The sequence below is a fragment of the Bombus bifarius genome, unplaced genomic scaffold (genome assembly GCF_011952205.1).
Source record: "Bombus bifarius isolate JDL3187 unplaced genomic scaffold, Bbif_JDL3187 scf7180000008062, whole genome shotgun sequence".
NCBI lineage: Eukaryota > Metazoa > Arthropoda > Insecta > Hymenoptera > Apidae > Bombus > Bombus bifarius.
Window position 1 is genome coordinate 436471 of NW_022884426.1, and position 20203 is coordinate 456673.

A 20203-nucleotide genomic window follows, 5' to 3' on the forward strand; every position below is an offset into this window, starting at 1 on the left:
TAGATAGTACTAACTTGTACAATACGGTTCGAGAGTAATTTTTACCTTCGTGTACATAGATAGAGTCGTATTAAAGAAAAGTATACCATAAGCTTTATCGATACTTTGAGTTTCCAGTTAACGAATTTCAGTGAATTCTTACATCTTTATTGCCTAATAATTTTATATCTTCTACTCTTGATAAGGGAAATAACAACCAACTGTGATTCAAATATGGTACAAGCAAGATTTTAAGCGATCGCGTATTCACGCGCGCTTCCGATCGTCAACATTCGGCCGTTTTCGGGCGATTCCGCTCACCGATGAAAACTGCAGCACGCCTGCGCAGAAGTCGATGCAAGGACCGCGCGAAGTCGAAAAATGAACGCGATATTCAAATCGCAAACGTTTTAGACTATCCTACAAATCACATTGAGATTCAAACTGTCGTTTGTTAGCTGCACGATGTTATGATATTATTTTATTACGATACCGTCTTTAAAATTAAAAGCACGACAAGCCGTAAATATGATCAACAAAAATTGGCGTCCATCAATCGTCGCGTCAATTCGAACAATCGTGAATTCGTTCGTTAGGGACGTGTAGTAATTTTTGTTTTATATTTGCGCCTTGATATTCTTTTTGAATTCCCAATTTTAAGGGAAATTCAGTATCTTGGCTTCAAGACCTTAACTTTTTAATAATAGACGATTAGTGTTTCATTACTTATTATAAATAATATTATACCGTGGTGATCTTTACGCTAATAAGATTTTTCATTTGTATTTAAATACCAATATTTCATTCCAGATTGGTAGTAACTATATTTAGGTTGGATATACATAAATGGAAATAGAGAATTTGGAATGAATTGGTTAGTAAAACACAAGTCTTATATTTAAATTTTTATTCTGTTCAAAAATTCGTAAAAGTAATTAAGCGACATGAACGCTAGCAATCGAACTCTCACCATATTTTCAGTTTGCTGGAAGAATTCCCTTGGGTTTGTAATATCGAGCAAGTCGATGGATTCTAGACTCCAGAAGAATCAACATGCTGTTTTTGTCTTCATCGTTTCTTTCCAAACGTTTTCTAATGGCGACTGCATTTTTTTTAATCAAATAATATGAATCTTTTGGTAAGTCTAGGCCACGACCCATCACACTTTTGACGGTTCTGAGAATTTTATTTGCACTGGGGAAACGCATTTGAACCACTCCATGAGAATCTCAAAGAATCACACCTAGATAATTTAATTACATACTTAGTCATTGCTGTAATGATTATATATATTGTATTTTTCAATAAATAAATAAATTTAATAAATATAGTATACGTTAACTTTTAAGTGTTGGTGATTACCCATAATAGCATGACAAAATGTCATAACTATCTCAAAAACCATCATATTTTTAATATTGCAAACTATTGATAAGAATCAACGATAAAGCATTGAATCTTAATCAGTTTGCTTGAAAAAGATTAAAACCGAAAGAACGTTAATAAACAAGGGGAACGAGAGTTTAATTTGGACTATAATAAATATAATATATACATAAGATATTAGTATGAAAATTTCATTTTTAGAATTTTCATTAAATTAACTGTGTATCAAATGAAGTAAAAAATTACCTATTTGAGATGGATGCTCCTTTTTAGCTAGCTCAATTCTTTATAGTTTTCTGGTATCAGTTTCAATCATGTTGGAGCTTTGCGTCTGTAGAGTAGAGCCGACTGGAACATACCCTTTCTGTAATGTTATAAGTTTTTATTACTAAAATATATGGTTCCTTTAATAAAAATTATGTAATCAATTACATAATTGATTACACAAAAAGAGAAAAGCCATTTAGAAATATTAAAATAACTAAGAAAGACAAGTTGGAGTTATGTATAGAAAAAAAAACGGAGATTATGACACATTTATAAACTACTAAGAATGTAGTTACATATCGGAAAATAATTATCTTAAATTGTCACTTGAAATAAGAAACACATGGCTACTCAGAAGAGACTGTTGTGATAACCTTTTATCCTAGAAACTTATGAAATTGTACTACAATAATAGAAAAAATTCAGGCCATGCAAGACAAAAAATAGCTTTTAATGCTAAACATAATAATCTATCATGCTAGAATCTAATTAATTTTCCGACCTATACGACCTATCTCTTACATAATTTTTGTACGTAACAGATGGCTAGTGGTCTTTCAATTCGTTCAGTAACTGGTAGAATTATAAAACAATTTAAAATTTGCCCGGAAAAATGAATATTGTAAAAATTACTACGCAGAAACGACTGGAAGGTATTGTAAATGTAAAATATTGTATACCAAACGAAGAGTATGTCTTATTTTGGTTAAATTATTAACATAAATTTGTCAGGTACTTGAGCCCATCGCTAAGATGCTAGGAAGAATATTGGGAATATATAAACAAAAGAAAAAGAAGAAAAGGAAAAGACAAAACGTGAAAAAATGATTAAACACTTTTTCTGTAACGTCTCTTTATATACTCTGTAGTTTCGCGCGGTCACCGTGAAGAATTATCACGAGATTCTCGCACGGTTTTCGCGGATAACAGTGAGCGAATAATACGCATTAACGAGGTAAAACGCGATAGTTACATATATTAAAAGGATCACAGAGCGACGGGAACAGCAATATTATTCGCGCACACGAGACATCTCCATGGAATAAGAGCATACATTATTCACTAGTAACATTAATCACTTGCTGTTTCCGACGCAAAATACTTTAGAAAATATATATTCTGCCGCAGGCTTTTCTCCTACGTAAGTTTTCGTCTTTCAATAAATCGCCTCCTCTTATCTTGTTTACAGCACTTGTTCAAGTTTTCCTTCGAGTTATCGAATCGTCTCTTTTCTAATTGATCGATTATCATCTTAGATCTACGTGTCAAGTTTAATTAGCCCGTACTCGCCATTATATATCTATATCTGAACGTATGTTCACTAATGTCTTTTTAAATCGAGAAATTTTATAGGAAGAAACGAATAATCATTAAAAATGGTCAACGAAATCGTTGGATGATGACACACGCAGTTGATTCTCTTCGCACATTACGAATAACTAAGACAATGGGTAGCGAAGGAGAGTGACACAAAAAAATTAAAAGGCACTTGAACGAACCGGTTTGAGTATTGCAGTATGCTTTGCTCCTAATAATACGACGAAACGCAACATAATGCAATACAGTGAAACACTGACTGTAATCGAACTGGAAAAAAATTAGAAATTAAAAGGAACATCCAAAGTATTTCTCGCAACTTTGGACAACTCCAAAAAGTATTTTAAAGTATATTTCAATTCTTTGTTTGTTCGTCAATGAACTCGCGACCTGCGCGAGCGCTTATTTATCGTAGAACTTCGGTGCTGATCGCATCCGTTATTCATTACGTATATCCCATAAGTATTTGACACCTGTAAGGGATCGATGGTTGCCATCGAAAGCAACCATACGAATACGAGTTCGAGAATCTTTTTGCTTTTGGAACTATTTGAATGAGTGAAAGTACGTGAATTTTCTCAAGAATTATTATACGATTATACTAAGTAACTTTTTACATAGACTTACGATTTATAATACGTATGTATGTAACGGCCAGCCGTTGAAAAAAAGGACAAGAACAACACATAACATGTATGTTGTTAATCAGACACAAGGATGCGACGTTCGCGAGTCGCTATTCGTCTATTGCATCGCTTAGTATCGATTATATTGCGTTTGTTACTTTCTCGTTACGATAAAATTCGAATGTCCTTCCGATCGAAAAATATATAAATTGATTATTCGGAGCGCTATTAACGCTCGCATCCTATTACGCGACAATATCCATATCGGAGGAGGAATTCGGTGTGGTTGGTGCCAAACTACCAAGGGTATCTTCGTCTGGTAGGGCATGTTGACAGCCAGCCTGTGCTGGACTTAGCGGTGGTAAATGAGGCGAGGAGAGCATCGGGTCGCCGCTATGAATCGGACCGTTTCCATCGTCCTCCATCAGATCTTCCAGCTGCGACATACTTAAGCTCGTTGCGTCTTCGGTAACCAATTCTGGAATCTATTTAGTACACAAAAATAACATGTCTTTACAACGGACGATCTATTTCTATTTATTAACAAACGAAGATCACACGAAGAAAGAACGATAAGTACATTTCTGTTTATTCTTTTATATCAAATTCGTAAGAATGGAAAGACCCTGTTAGGTCCAGCCAAAGGAACAGTTGTTAAGACAAACGGAGCTTTGGTATCTTCGAAATTTTAATACAAAACAATATTATTCTTTAATTACGAAGAAGGTAGAAAAATACATACATGCTAAATCCCAAAATCGAATAAAACGACAATTTTGACAATGTAAGATTAGTCGAGACAATATTCTGATTTTTAAAACTGTTGTCTCGCGAAGGTTGGAAAATGCGACCTATCGTGTCTTTCCCTTGTAATCTTCGAGTGCGATAACCGAAGCTAATCGTCATATAGTATCGAAATATTTTCAATTCACGCGAATGAACGATAGAAATAAATTATACATGTATATACGGTGCATATTATTCAACACTTTCGTTCGATGTAATCGCGAACGAACAGCAGCGAGAGACGTTCGCTTTATTTTGTTGTTTGAACATGCGATTCAAATTGCGCTCTTATCAACGTTCGCATTTCATAGAACCGACAAATCGCTTATTGATATACCGACTAGATTTTATCTACAACAATTCACCAATGTGTCGTTTCGATATTTGTATTCCCGTGCGTGGAATAGTCTCACGGTTTTCGTTTCGAAAATCTTTTCCTTCGCTTAAACTCGGGAGACTGACAACAGCCCGAACAACGAATCGACTCATAGTCTTTTAAGACTTTTACGGCGAATTAACGAATTAACTCGTTTCCGTTGTCAACAAGCGGATATTTAAGGAAAATACAATTAGACAAAAAAGAAAAAAAAATAGAATACCGAATGTAAAAATATACCTAATGTTTCCAAATCACGATAAGATAAGTCATTTCCGCGATTGGATAGTTCTGTAACGTAGGATTAGAATGTCTGATACGTGTGCTCGACGTGAATCCGAGAAACGCGAGGTAAAGCAAGAAGAGCGAAGCGATGCAGAGGGAAAAAGAGAGTAAAATATTACAACGACAAACAGAACAAAGAAAAGACAGACTGACAATAAGAATACGCGTACAACGGAAGAACGAACGGAAACATGGTGCTTGGTGGAAACACCAGTAACAAGGGAGAAGAGGATGTGATATCGACGATAGAACTATTTATTTGTACACGCACACTCGTAAAAAAGGAGACAGAGAGATGGAACGGGAGAGAGAAAGAGAGAGAGAGAGAGAGAGACAGACAGACAGACAGACAGACAGAGAGCAAGACGAGCGATTTCGTAGCTGGCAGTCTGATCGGAACACATGCGAATTATGAAACCAGTCTCGGGAACGAAGCGAGCGTTTATTCGGATCAAGGATCGTGAAACGATCAGCGGTACATATCGGTGTTGATCGGCATAACCTTGACGAAATTCATAGCAGCCGCGATATCGTGACAGTCGTCGTTGCGCGAGGATGCACACCATCGAGAATATGTACATATTCACCTCGTTCCTGAGAGAAGACAAATGACGTTCGTGATAAAAAGCAAGAGAGAATAATATGGGCCGTCGAATTAGGACCACGGACAAAAATTTGAATTTCTTTTTACGCATAAGCTTGTAAATGACTAAGAAGTAAAAGCAGTAGGAGATATCCAATTTTGTATTAAATATCAACGGATGTCCTAATTCTGTCATGACCGGCGGTATATATAGAAATTCGATTACCTTGCGTTGTTCGAGCTTGTTTCGGGGAAAGGTGTTCAGCATGCTACCGGAAGTCGAAGCCCAACTAAAATCAGTCACCGGAAGACCATGCGCCTTCGCTTGCAACTCCAACTCTTGAACTCGTAAAAGGAGTCGACGATTCTGATGTTCCAGTTGCTTGTGTCTCAGCTCGTTCTGTTTCATCCTTGTCAACTCGTTTTTCAATAATTTTATGTACTCGACCGAAGACTTCAGAATCGTTCCCTTGTTTGGCCTGACGTCTCGGACGATTTCATAATATCTGGAACAAGTGAAAATTAGTTGATTACGATGTTACGCTGTTCGAGTCGCGTTATTAAAGATTCGTCGTGTCTTCTTTTCTCGTGAGATATATTCGATTAGACTTTCAATCCTTAAAAGCTATCACGGAAAGAAATCGTTCGAACGAATAAAAATTCCTCCGAGATGTATTCCTATTTATTTAAAAATCCCATTGATAAAGTTAGACAAATGCAATTCGATATTTTCTTATCATTCGATATTAGATGGAAAAGTAAAACAGCGGTGTAAAATTCGACTGGATAAAATCGAACACAATACGAAACGGAAGATACATACGTAATGCCAGCCAAGAGACATCGATCGGCGGTGGGAAAGAGAGAGAATTTTGGAAAACGGGGTCGTATCAGAATGTTTGCCATTGTACTTAGACTCGTTTCGTTATCGAGGTGAGACTCGAGACACGGTAACACCGTCTACTCGCAGTTCCGTACATCTTTCTTTCGTACGATGCTAATCTTAGAAGGAGGCGATGCTTTGGTACTCGACCGTACCAAGTATCGCTCGCTATTTCGTTCTCCGGAAATTTATTACGCAATGCAAGACGCAGGATACAGGGAGACACGAAATCGAACGAATTTAGGTTGGAGAAGTTGTTTCAAGAACGAATTATCGTTCGTTTTTCGCTGCTCTTTCACCATTCCATTCTCTGATCCATCTATTCTTAAGATTTATAAGTTTAATATCGACTCATGACGAAGGAAGCGTAAGCTGAGAAAAGAAACGAGAGAATTATCGTTCGTTTTCCGTTGCTCTTTCACCTTTCCATTCTCTGATCCATCTATTCTTAAGATTTATAAGTTTAATATCGACTCATGACGAAGGAAGCGTAAGCTGAGAAAAGAAAGGAGAGAACATGTCAAGAAGAATGACGTAAACGTCATTTTTGAGATACTCGGCCTACTGGCAATGAAAAACGAGCAGAGATTAAAGACGACGAATAAGCGACCCATTGATTAAATATTTCACGTGGAAAAATATTAACTACGTTTTCACTAGCAAGTTTGTTTTCCAAAAAATTGTCTACGTACGTTTTTCGTCTGCGAACGATATATTTTGCACGACGAGCAACGCTCTTCGTACATAACGTGTTTGACGAATCTTATCGAGCATTTTCTTCTCTACAAATTACAAAGGAGTTACGCGTGAGTTGCTTGTTGCTGCCTTACCGCTAGCGATACGTGGTAAACGGTCGTGAAATTGAAAAACGTACTTACGGGTCGTTAGTTTTAGGCAAGAGAGTGCCGAGCTCTTTGATTCTATCGTTGATATTGAACCGTCGCCGTCTCTCGACTGAAAATCATAATAATAATATGAATTATAATTAGGATATCGCAGTTGCGTCTGAAAATATTTTTACATATTTTCGTATCGAGTGCCGGCGCGCGAAAGCTGGCGTTCAGATGGTAAGCAGCATCGACAGCAGCCGTGTTGATTAACGACAACCATGTCGGTTACTAATAATAAATAGACAAAATTATCTCCTACTCTAATTTTATAAAATTGCCATTTCTAGCCGTTTCACGTTATTCTGCTGATTTCTTATTCGCGCCTATACAACCTATCGTATTCTACGTTAGTATACTTTATATATTCGCCTACGTATGAACCAACAAAAAGAGTTATCTCGTTGAAGAAGCACGAATATCAGAAACGAAGCGATTACGTTCCGCTCCATGGATATTTGGCGTGGATATATCAGATTTTACACGATCGCAGGAAGAGCAATCCGTCTCTAATTCGTTTACAATTCAAATGACTGTTTCAGTTGTTTTAAGCGAACAACGAACACCGAAATAGAGACATACGAATGTATTATGGTTTTTCGCATACTGCTAATAATTAATAGTAACAGGTTACCGTCACCGTATACGTATAGCCAATAGTCGATCGTATTTACTTACTCATATTATGATTATCTTTCTTTTGTCGATCTTTGGCAAGCGCGTGTATCTCGGCATCGGTAAGCAACAGAGGTTCGGGCTTGATTTGTAATTCTGGAATATTGGACAGACTTCCTGACTGGCTGTCTTTTAAATTATCGCCTAGGGAGTTGGCTTCGAACGACAAGATGTCATCCAGAAGATCCTCCGCCTGTAATCATACAAATTTCATATGACCAAACGATTAAACTCAACTTTCGGATCGTCTGCGTTCTCGGACGATAAATAAAAATTCCATCGTGATATGTACTTTTACGCACAACAGAGGGTACATGATTCTATCGTATTTCAATCGCCTTAGAATGCCTTTTCAATTTATACTTTATCGATGTATCGATGGAAGGAGGACTGTAGATGCGATTTTGCTTCGATGCGGGGTCAGCAACGAACGAGTTCACGTTAAAATCGCTGTCAAAGCTAATTGTTATATCACATTTTCTCTCTAACATTTCCTTTTTTTTGTGTTTTTCCTCTATCGATTCATTCGCCGGGTATCTGATCCAACCTTCGAATGAGAGAAATATCACAGAGGATGTGATATTTTTGAAAAAACAATTTGATTATATCATGCTTAGTTTGCCCTGTTAAGCAGATTTGATAACAGGAAGAACGTTCTCACACCTATATCGTACACACTGCCACGATTTTATCGAATCTCGTGGACTTTATTCGCAATTCTTGATATTCTCTCCATTGACGATCGCCGATTCAATTGCTGTCGATGGTCAAAGAATGTTTTAATGGGACAGTGGTAGATCAGGTTTGAACAAACGATAGTGAAATAGAGAGAGAGAGAAAGCGTTAAGCGAAAAGAGAAAGACGATAAAGACGATAAAAAGGCAAGAAGAGAAATGTGATAGAGAAGTTGAACGGTTATGAAAAAGGAGGGCAGAATGGTGAAAATTCAGAGGAAACGATATGAAACGGGTTGAGATCGCAAGCATTGGTGCTCAGCGTACGGCGCTTATGGCTATTCAAGTTGCGTACGTGTAAGTTACGTAAATATTACGTAACAACAATAACCGATGTCTGTCCGTGGAAGAACGTGCCGATAGAACGTGTTGTGTCAGAAAGACAACGGTGGCAAAAGGCAGAGCCAAAGGATACATTTAAGTTGTACGAGAGAAAGCGATCGAACAGATAAAAATATGAAAAGGTCAAGAGATAAGAAAGAATGAAAAGAACGAAGTCGATTGATAAAGGGAACCAAGTAAACGCCTTAATAAAGGGAACCTAGTTGATCGTTGGAATTTCATTTATGTTTCAGCTACCGATAATCTAACTGCAAGATTATGCGATAATATCAAAGATATCAGTAATTAGAGATAGTCGGAGAAGCACAGTTGGAAAAAATGATCGAAATCGCTATTGTTTATGTCACATCGGATAAAACAATTATCATAGTTGAAGTCGTGTCTGGTCTTACGTTCTAATGTTTCATCTCGTTTCGTCATATCGTGTTATATCTTTCGCTACGCAAGTGAAAAACGACGTTAGCATTGTATTGGATACACAACGTTCTTTTTCGTTCGTACGTTCGTTGAAAATGCTATACGCCTTAGTAGACTGCGAATATTTTTGCAAATTCCTATTTTTACCAACCTAATTAAACAAATAGAATTTAACTAGAACTCTAAAATATTATAGTCGATATTTTGCTTCAAATATTTTATACAATTTGCTTTATATATTTATGTGTTATATATTTCTGTACGTTTTAACGACTTCGAATTTCCCATAAACGCATAAAAATTCACAGACTACTCGTTAGCTGCAATAGAAGCTATCCTTGCAATCGGTTGAGAGCGATTAAACCAAAATGGTCGGAGGGCGGTTTCCGTAATAAATATGCTAACACGTTATACATATGTGCATTTCCATCACGACTGGCATCCTCTCGCTGATCCGCCGTCTATGTCTGCCTGTTCGTATTGGTATCGGTTATGTGTTCGCGTTTCTGACTTCGTCTAAACGAAGTTGCTCGTTACGAAACGTAAGTATGGCATCGCTCACAAATATTAGCATCGCCCAGAATGTTCGTAGTATTTAGGTGTTTTTACCTAGATAAGCTGTTATCGAGGCGATTGTCGTTATCTTGAAAAGCGTTTTCAATCCTTGATCGAGAAAGATTTATATGCTCGCCCAAGCGGTCGGAAATGCTGACGCTTATCACGATTATCTTACGCATCCTTGCCGTGAATATACGTTGAATAGTAAAAGAAAATTAAGAATTGCAAATTATAGCAACGAAGTTTCGTAAGATGAGAGGTCACGATGTGCTGTTACCAAAGATCTACCAGTTGATGATTACGCGAACGACATCGATCGCTGCTATATCCTATATATATATCTATAAAAATATATACGTATAGGTATACGTATATGCAGAAAATGCGAAATACAGAAGATTGAGGATACGTAAACAATCCATCGCCACTCGTGAATTTTTTAGATGTTACACTTACGATAGTCTTTTGTTAAAACGATAAAGGACGCGATAAGCGCCGATTACACCGACTTAATCGATATCGATCTTTGACAGTTGATTAGTTCGCAAATACGAATCGATCAAACAAGGCGTAAACTTATTAAATTTTCCTCAAATTCATCTTGCATCGTCTTGCCCTTCGCTTCGATCCGTTCAACGTCTCATCCGTTCGTCTACTCGTTTGCGTTGTGAAATGCAGCGCTGATAACGTAATAACGCGATAGCGTGATAACGCGATAACACGAGTAACTAGATGCAATTAACGAAAACGAAGCGTGTCGAGATGCGCGTAAAATACGAGCAAAATCAGTGAACGAACGTATCTTGAATCATTTCGTTGGTAATAGTTTAACGAATCGAATGAGACTCACCTTACACCTTCGGGTTATTATATTGAACACTGGCATGTTGTCGTTGCTTGAAATGGATCCGATGAACGAAAAAGTAACAAGAACCGTATATTCGTGCGGTCAAGTACTAGAGACATGTGCGCACGTGTAGTACGCGTTCACGCACGTGGCTAGTAGCGCGCGATGGTGGCGTGGGGCCGCGTGGGTTTGAACTCACAAACGCAAAGAAGATTGGTAATTCAGTAAAATTCGCTTCTCCGCTGAATATTAAAGAAGCGTATATACGGTACGGTAATCATCCCAACCGTTAAAACTATCTTGAAGCGAAGCCGACGATGGAAATTATTTCCTCGCGATCTCAGATCAGATTCAACGTCGTCGTCATCGTCGTTATCGTCGTCGTTAGCATCATCACTATCGTCGTCAACGTCATTGCCACCACTTTCGACGTCATCGTCCTTCTTGTTCTCTTTCCTTTCCTGCTTCTCCGCCGCCCTCCGTCTGTCTTCTTCTTTGCAAAAGGAAGATCCTCGACGTCGATCGTAACTCCTGATAAACGTTGCGTGTTCCGCTAACTACTCTCCGCTTCGTCCATCCATTTCCGGGAAATTTTGTCGTAAAACTGATTGTCGCTCTCCTCATGAATAATCGTATTTACCCGTTCGGTGGCTGGCACTCGAAACGTACACGCGCGCGATAATCGAAACACCGAGACAACAGTACTCGCGAACGAGAACAAGAACGAATACGAGTAGGAGAAAAAGAAAGTAAACGTCGGTTAATCGGTCGCGGTCGCGAAGGATACTCGAATATAATTGTAGCTACAACCTTGATAACGGGGTGGATTGGCATTCAAGAGGACAAACGATTCTTCTTGTGCGAAGAATACGTGTCAAAGTAACGGTGCTAGAACGAGCGCGAAAGCGAATACGAATGCGGATAACCGATCGAAGAACGAGTGCATTTTTCGGACTCGGGCTTGGACTCGAAGGTTTTGCCGATGCGACGACGTTGTTTCGTAGCAACCTTGCGTTTTCTCCTCGTACCGCCACTCCGTCGCGACTCGGCTACCTACGATTAAGCGTACCTCAAGGTTGCGGTTACCCAATAACGTATCTCACGATCTCGGCGAAGTGAAGTGGGATTCCGAGTTAAACGGGAACGGCGGGAGAGTTGGGAACAGGCAGCGGATGATAGATGACGAGTGACGAACAGGTGTAGTATACGCGAAGATAACTCGATATTAGTCGATAGTACGTCGAGTTGAAATATACGTATACGTCACGCTTTAGAACGATCTATCGTCGAAAAGAGTCGTTATCGGTTCGAATTGGCAGCGATAAACTTAAAAATGATCAGCGTCGAACTCTATCCTTCTGCTTCGGTTCTAAATCGGATCTGTCGTAGCCAGAAAATCGTTTTTACCGTATCGATGGATGACAAGTTACGTGCTGGTCGTCGGCTTAAAGCGGATGCGAAAGGAATATCGCGCCGACGTTGTTCTTAACCAGAGAGATCGTTCGGCGATTCATCGATCGCGGTACTCCTCGTCGTGAAACATCGTTACCGGGTGTTGCCACACGATGGACGCGTTGATCGCGTGGAAAATTTCCGCGTGGAATAATCTGTGGCGGGAAGATCTTTTCTCTTCCTTCTTCTCTCACCCCTTGTTGGCCCGTCGTGAAAACGTCGATCGCTCTGACAAATCGAAGAAACGAGACGACACGGAAGATCGCTTCGCGAAACAAACATCGAACCACCGTCGAGGTAAACGACGCTCCACGAAGGTTTGCTCTCGCGCGAACCCGAACCTCCACCGTCGATCGGCTCGTTTCGGTACTGCTCGCTACTGCTCGCTACTGCTCGCTACTACTCGCTGCTGCTCGAATGCCCGCCACGCGCCACGAGCACCGCCATGCCCCACGCCCGCTGCGCTATCGGCTATCGTTAAGTTACCGCTTCTACCCATTATCCCCTACTATTAGGCTACAGCTACGGCACTACGGCCACATGGCAGTCGCGCATTTTCATTTCTATCATTCGCCATTTAAGCCTCGTTCAAATTAGTCCAGTTAAATCGAATTCAAACGCCTTGGATTCCAGTAACTCGAAACAGCTTGACTAGCGTGAACTTGGTATTTATCAGATTCGAATGCAATATTCTTTCGAATCTCTACGCTCATTGGTCCAGTCAACCGCTTCGACTCGTTGGAATTCAAACTTGACCAATGAAAACGAGGCTTCGAAGTAGGATATTCGCTTGATCCCTTTCGTTCTTCCATCCTTTGTCATTTATCCGTTCATCGTCTCAGCCTTTCGCGAGTCGCGGAGAGTATTTGTAAATATTTTCCTGGCTACGCGAATTGCCTGCGATAACAAAATTTCTAGTTCTAGCTCGTCGCCAATATCTCGTGAACGACATTTTAAGTTTTGGTTTTCGCCCCGGAGGTATTCGCTTCTCTATGCGTCGCTTTTTTTTTTTTTTTAGATTCTTCCTATCTCCTCACCAACTCGCACTCGATACGTTCTTTGCTTAAATAATTTTACGACAGTTGTTGAAGTTGTGTCGCGACCAATTTCTCCTATCGTCCAGTACTATTATGTATTCTACTCTCGCACTGACCGTACGACGCGCCTTAGGTATTCTCCGTTAACCCAGTTGTGTTGCGGGATCGAAAAATATCGCATGCAACGACCTCGTGAGCATAGCTAAAAAATAGCAATGTAACAGGCTTCGACTGATAAAATTAACAGCAAATTACGAAGAGAGCCGCGTTTACGTTCTTTGTTCGTTTTAACGGAGATACGTGTAACGTAATCCATTTCTGACGTAGTACTAAATACTCGTAGTAGTTCGTTCCTCGTGTTATTCGTTTTTAAGAGCCTCGATAAAACGTTAAATGAAAATTCCGACAAGAAAATTGTCGATGTAATAGATAAAAAATAAGGCAATAAATGACATTTACGCATCTTATAAAAAAGAATCAATTGCAAATGAACCAGTTATCCTCGCGGTGATATGACACGTGTCATCGTCGAGCAACTAATAAAAAGCATTATAGTTTCCGCGAGACTTTCGATGCCGCACGAATAACAAAGAAAAAGAAAGTGAGCGAGCGAACGATCGATCGATCGATCGGTTCGACCTTCAAGCTGCCAAGTATGATCGTAACTATGATTTCCAGCCGTTTAATCGTTGTTACGTTCAGCGAACGAAACAGGTGAAAGTACGTTCTACGGTTTTGTTTTCACTTTAAAAAGCCAAAATTCTGTTACACTCTTATGTACACGTACATGCTCATACGCATGATTCGGCAGATACGCGAAGGAAACATAGCGATAGACGCCTGTGGCATCGATAGATTCTTTGCGGTTCGTCTCTGCTTCAATTTTCCTAAATTTCGTGTATTTCTATTACCATTTACCGATACCTTGTACGAACTGAACGTCCTAGAGTAAAGCAAAATTATTCGAGTCGAGCTAAGCAATCGTAAGAAGATTGAAAATTGAATCGTAAGAAAAATGACTTTTGTCTTTTCGGATAACAGTACATTTTAGTAGCAATTCGAATTAGCTGGCTCAAATAATCCTTTGTTGGACGAATTGAGAGCACGAATTTGATGACAATGATAAATCGATAGGCAACAGGTAGACGTATTAAATTACCTCGGAGTTGCTGGTTGCGACACTGGAAAGTCCTGGTGACATGGCACCAGTCGCAGGATCTGGACTGGCCGCAAGCGGATTAACGTGCGACAATACCGTGGGACCATGTGGGTACGAGGCCAGGTGAGGATGCTGTGGCTTTGGATGGTGTACGGTTGGTCCCGGTGGTGCGCTCTGGACAACCATCGGCGCAGACGTCGGCACGGCTTCCACTGAATTTCTTCCGAGAACGCTTTCGTCCCCGGTGGTACCATTGCCGCGAAACGACTCGTGAAGATACTGTCGCACTTGATTCTTCTGCTTCTGAACAACGTGATAACGCGTCGGATTTTCCAATAGCGTTCGTACCTGTGAACAAAAAGTGGCGCGTCTCGTTTAATCTATCGACCCTCTTTCTCTTTCTTTAAACCACATTTCGCGTTTGTTTCTATTCGAAGAAACGACTATCAGTTTCGGTGATTGTTACCAAGTGACACGTGTTTCTATTCTATTTCTGGTCTTATCGGCAGTGTTGGCTAAAGCTTGGAGAAATATGCAATAAGGTCGAACGCCGTAGGTTTCTTACGCTATTACTTGGAAAGTGCACCGGAATCGTATTAGTTCGTCTGTCTTTATCGTGCCTTCAGCTAAGAAAAAGACGGTATTTTATGTTTCTTCCCCTCCTTCCGGCTTGAATTGTGCTACGCTGTGAAAACGTTAAAAGTTTGAATCATCTGTTTTTCTGAAACACGTGTTTGCACACACGTTGCATTGTCGCGTTCAAGCGTACACGAGCGCGTAACAAATATAAAAGAAAAGAGAAAAAGAGTATCGACGGGACGATACGTCGTATAAAAATAAACTGCATCTCGTACACAACGTCGAAATAAAGTAGACGAAGGGCGAGGGTAGAATTGAAGTCAATGATAAGAAGATAAGAGAAATGATAAGAAGAATACATACATACATACCTGTAAGACTTGCGGTGGTACATCTACCCCGATAGTCGACAGCGTAGTAGTGGGTACGGGTCTAGGAGGGGCGGTAGTTGGTCTCTGTTGCTGCAAGTTCTGACGGAATTCAGCCTCTCGCCTCTCTTGCTCCTGCAGCTGCTCTCGCATCAGCTGGAGCTTCAGTTGCGTACGCGATGTGGGCGTCGCAGTTTTAAACGTCGGTGGACTGAAAGCCATCGGAAACGAATCGATTTTATGCATCAAATTTTAGCTTCCTTCTCCAAGCTGATGTACGAGCCGCTTATACGTTGGACACGATTAACGAATCTTTGTTAGAACCAGCTACTCGTTTTTAACTTCGTTACTAGCAGCGACGACTAATCAATTTTTTTTTTCTTTTTCGTAGGAGCGAGAGGAAAATGCCGAGGAAATGTCGAGGGAGCAGTACCTTCTCTATCCCATGATCGTTCGATCGTTTCGTAGTTTGCTCCACGCATCTATTCTATTATCCTCGACTAAAGCGAAGAACGAAATACGGAAATATTTGAAACGATGGCGCCTGTGTACGCGCAAATTGCAGCAACATGCGCGCGATACAACCGTCGAAATGTAAAAAATCAAAGAACGCGCGTATCAAGAATCAAGGCGTGGTTCATTAACATCAAAATCTACGACACAGCGTCAAAACGATTTTCTTTCGCCGTTATTTCCGTAACTTGGCGCGATCATGTTCCTGCTAATATTTATAATATCCGAACAAAAGTAAAGAGACCAGTTCGGTTGATCCGATGCTTGCGTATAGACTATAATTGATACGAGGATCGGTAAATGGCAAAGGTGTAGAAATCTATGCCCATTTACAGAGCAGAGTTCTATGCAAAAAATAGACGCGCAGAAATCGCATGGCGAATCGACGGTTTATCAAGAGGAGGTGGTACCAGTCGCCTAAAAGGTATTCCCGGTTTGGGAACACTGCCAAATTATAGCCATAAGAAAACCAAAATAGAGATATTGTGCAATTTGGATCGAGATGCGATTCTTGTCCTCCGAGTGGCGATCTTCTCTTCCGAACAATACATTGAAAGCACAACGCGGTTCTGTCGCTGCTTTCTGTCTCGAAGCGATCGGGATCCCGTTCATTTCGCATGTTTGTCGCAACTGCGTTACGTAATCATCTTCGGCGAAAACTAACCGAGTTGCTCTATATCTATTCGTTGCTTCTCTTTCTCGCTCTCTCTCTCTCTCTCTCTCTCTCTCTCTCTCTCTAATTGTAAGTTGTTCTTACGCTTTTGTGCCTTTCCTCTCTATCTCGCTTTTGTCGCGTTGGCAATCAATTATTTTCATTTCTATTCATCTAGCCTTTACCATAGAGGGAAAAAACCGACGAACGTTATTCTTCTTTTCGAATATATTTATACACTCGTGAGAAATTGAAATGGTGGTATAGAATTTCTAAGGTAAACTTTTATACTGCCTTTCTTTAGCTTATAAAAGTATGAATTTACATAAAAATCCGCAGTCTACTGAACGCATATATTGAGAAACGATCGAAAACGACTCGACAGAGATATGTATCTATCGTTTGGTGACAGTGAACAAATTTCGAAAAAGAAACAAGGAGGGATAAACGTAACGTAACGTGTAAAATATATAACGCAACGAATTGCGCACATGTAAAACAAAATTTACGATTTACCGGCCAGCGATATCGAGTCGCTATAGCCACTGTCGGACTTCCTTTTGAGAAAGGAACATTATTTTCCTTCGTCTGTGACAGGACAGAGCGATCGAATCTTCTGCGTGTTTAAAACCAAATTGAAAAACAGGAAAAATATCGGAGACGAAGGGCACAGACGCAAGGTAACGACGAGACTCGTGTGCACGATACTTGCGGTACGCCGCCAGGTTCACGAAACACATCTACGTGTAAGAACCAAGGACGCATTTATATTTAGATGCAATGTTTACAGTCGAGAAGAATGTAGACGTAGCGGTAAACGGAAATGGACACACATGTTCGGCGAGAAGAACGATCTTACGAGGAAGATCTCGCTATTTGGCGAGCAAGGTTGAACAAGCAAAAGCCAGAACGAATAAAAGATTTAGATAGATAGACAGATAGATAGACAGATAGATAGATAGATAGATAGATAGATAGTAATGAGCAGACGAGCAAGAGCGGGAGCGAGATAGAGACGGAATGAGAGAGTGGGAGTAGAAGGCGTAACGGTAACTGGGCAGGAGAGTAGCTGAAAAAAACGAAAGGACGTAACGTAATTGAAAAATCAGGTTGAATACGGATATGATAAGAAATGAAAAGATGCAAAGCGTTGAATGAAACTCGAACCGTTTTTAACAGTTCTGTACCAGCCTTGTGGGCGAGTAGATCGTAATGGTCGGGCAAACGCAACGTGACCGTTGTTCCGAGAATTGCCGTGCAACGGAGACGACGTCGGCGTTCCGTCAACGATCGACGGATCCATTTCGAGGATCATGCGCAAATCCTCGTCGATACCGATGTTCACGCGCACGCGTTGCTCTTGCTCACGTTGTCCAACCTTCCCGTCTTTCCGTTGACGATCCAAGGTAGACGAGAAATTGAACGCTCGATCAACGGCGAATTTTACGGCAGATTCGATGTCCGAATGCGCGGACGACGATAACGACAATGGAATTGAGCTAAACGATGGTGATTGCTGTTTGCTCGCAAACTCTACCGATGCCGACGTCGACGTTGGCGCCGACGCCGGCACAGGCACCGTACCCAATTTTGATACCGATTCCGATTCAAATTCAGGCACTGATCCCGGAGCTACATAACGCGGACCTAGCAACGAGTCAGTATTACTCGTCCAATTGGACAACGACTTTGTCGTCGTTGTTCTCGTTAACGTAGCCGTTATAGTTGTTGTTGGTAGTGTAATTGTGGTCCCGATTCTTCCTTCGATAACGGAACGGTTATTGGTCAACGGACGTCCAACGTCGTTTATTCGATTCAATCGCGACACTAAATCCTCGAATTCGACGATTTGCCGCACTGTCTCGGATATTTCTTGCATGTCCTCCGAAGGAGGTGAAGACGCTTTACGGCCAAACTAGCCGACGCGACGAGCCGCGACGCTACTAAGCCAGATGTCTTATTTTGTTATCTTCAACATCGTCGACGACCACCACGCTGTTAGCTATGAAAAAACCAACGATCGTTGCTCTAAACCTGGATCCGTTACTCTTATCTCTTTTCCACCCTTTCGATTTCGCTCGCGCATCTCGCCACTGTCGCGCATTCGCGTATCCGCGCCAAACCTCGTTCGTCGCCTAAACACCAACTATCAACTAGACATCAACATCGCCGATTTGAAGAATGCAAAACGCGGCAATTAAATTACCCAACCACCACCTAAGGCGTTTCTTTTGGGATTTTTAGGTTTGTAGCGAATTATTTCGGAAGATGATTTGATCGACGAGCACGTATTATTTTCAACATCGACACGTGCCCATATGTCGCACGAACCAATTTTCCACGGAATGAAACTTTTGTAAATGTTTTGGCAATAGAGATTTAAATCCTACGGAACGTCAGAGGTACGGATTATTCCAGAATCGAGAGATTTTTCTTCCAAGATCGAAATTAAGATCGAAAGTGCGAGAGCGGCGGTAGACAGACGAACCAAGCCGAATCGAAACCGAGTCGACTCGATGTACGACGAACCGAGCCGACTCGAGCCGAAGCAAGAAACGAGCGCACAGATGACGGAGACGAGTAAAGAATGTAACTTCAAGAAGTTGCAAACGGTGAATTGATATCGTGGAACTGTTCGGATTAAGAAACAATTTGAACCTTGACCCGTATAACCGTGCTCGTGTATCGTGATCATAAGTTCGAAGCAACGTACCTGTCGATATTCGGCGCTCGACTTTTTAATTCGTAGTACATGATGTCTTGCAGTGGTGTCGAGAGAAAAGATAGAGCTTGTTCCCAATCGTCGTGGTTGTTTCTATGCCCATTGTCTTGTTTATTACCGCAATCTGATTCATCGATACCAATTATTCCATTCTGTTTCTCCTGACATAGACGATCGCAGAGATCCGCTTCGCGATGTTCCAAATCAGCGGTAATAGCTGCCAGATCGAAACCCATGTCGATGCCAGATTCGTCCATTCTTATACTGTTACTACTAGCGGATAATAAAAGAAAGCCGCGACGCGACGCGACGCGTCGCGGTCAATAGCGTCGCGACGCCTCTTACCGCGAACAAACTACGATCTTCGATACTTTTCTCGGTGAAACGATCGCGATTACGAGACAACGATGTTCCCGAGTTTTGCTTTCTAGCGTGGCGCCTCCCCACTGGTAGAAGCTAGGACGCGCGTGTCGAGCGATAATCGGACCGAGAGAGAGACGAGAGAGACAGTAGTCGCGAGTCGTGCGAGAACTTTTAACCGATCGGAAACGAGCGGGGGTCGCGTTCGTTACTCTCGACTATCCACGCTACTCGATGCTCGATGCTCGATGCCCGATGCTCGATGCCCAATGCCCAATGCTTTCGATGTTCCATGTCCGATCTCGGCTCGATGCCCAACTATCTACGCAACGAGGGGATAAGAGACGAGCAGATCACGAGTTTCTCGCCAACATCCGCGATCTTTCTTCCTCCCCTCTCTCATTGTCTTTGCC

General features: G+C 41.0%; 1 protein-coding gene and 1 pseudogene across 5 annotated transcripts; both read right to left on the reverse strand.

Annotated features, from left to right (window-relative positions):
- Nucleotides 1–871: 871 nt before the first annotated feature.
- Nucleotides 872–2883, reverse strand: LOC117208385 (annotated as a pseudogene).
- Nucleotides 2468–20048, reverse strand: LOC117208363 (microphthalmia-associated transcription factor). 5 transcript variants are annotated; one of them, XM_033449518.1, is made up of 8 exons: nt 17896–18844; nt 15547–15754; nt 14597–14944; nt 8054–8243; nt 7367–7442; nt 5832–6111; nt 5610–5616; nt 2468–4060 (listed from the first exon to the last, which is right to left on the reverse strand). In XM_033449518.1, exons 1-8 carry the CDS (start codon nt 18585–18587, stop codon nt 3969–3971), a joined length of 1893 nt encoding a protein of 630 aa, XP_033305409.1. In that variant the 5' UTR covers nt 18588–18844; the 3' UTR covers nt 2468–3968. The 5 variants fall into 5 exon arrangements, 4 of the variants coding, with proteins under 4 accessions (XP_033305409.1, XP_033305408.1, XP_033305411.1 ...); XM_033449519.1 differs by having other exon boundaries at nt 3924–4060; nt 5525–5616; nt 17896–18847; XM_033449517.1 differs by lacking the exon at nt 5610–5616 and having other exon boundaries at nt 17896–18825.
- Nucleotides 20049–20203: the final 155 nt, after the last annotated feature.

Coding starts and splice junctions, on each gene's coding strand:
- LOC117208363 (XM_033449517.1), bottom strand. CDS start 18,587: ATGCAAGAAATATCCGAGACAGTGCGGCAAATCGTCGAATTCGAGGAT. Junction 14,945..15,546: donor TACCACCGCAAGTCTTACAG/GTATGTATGTAT, acceptor TTTTGTTCACAG/GTACGAACGCTATTGGAAAA. Junction 6,112..7,366: donor TTGCCTAAAACTAACGACCC/GTAAGTACGTTT, acceptor CACTTGTTCCAG/ATATTATGAAATCGTCCGAG.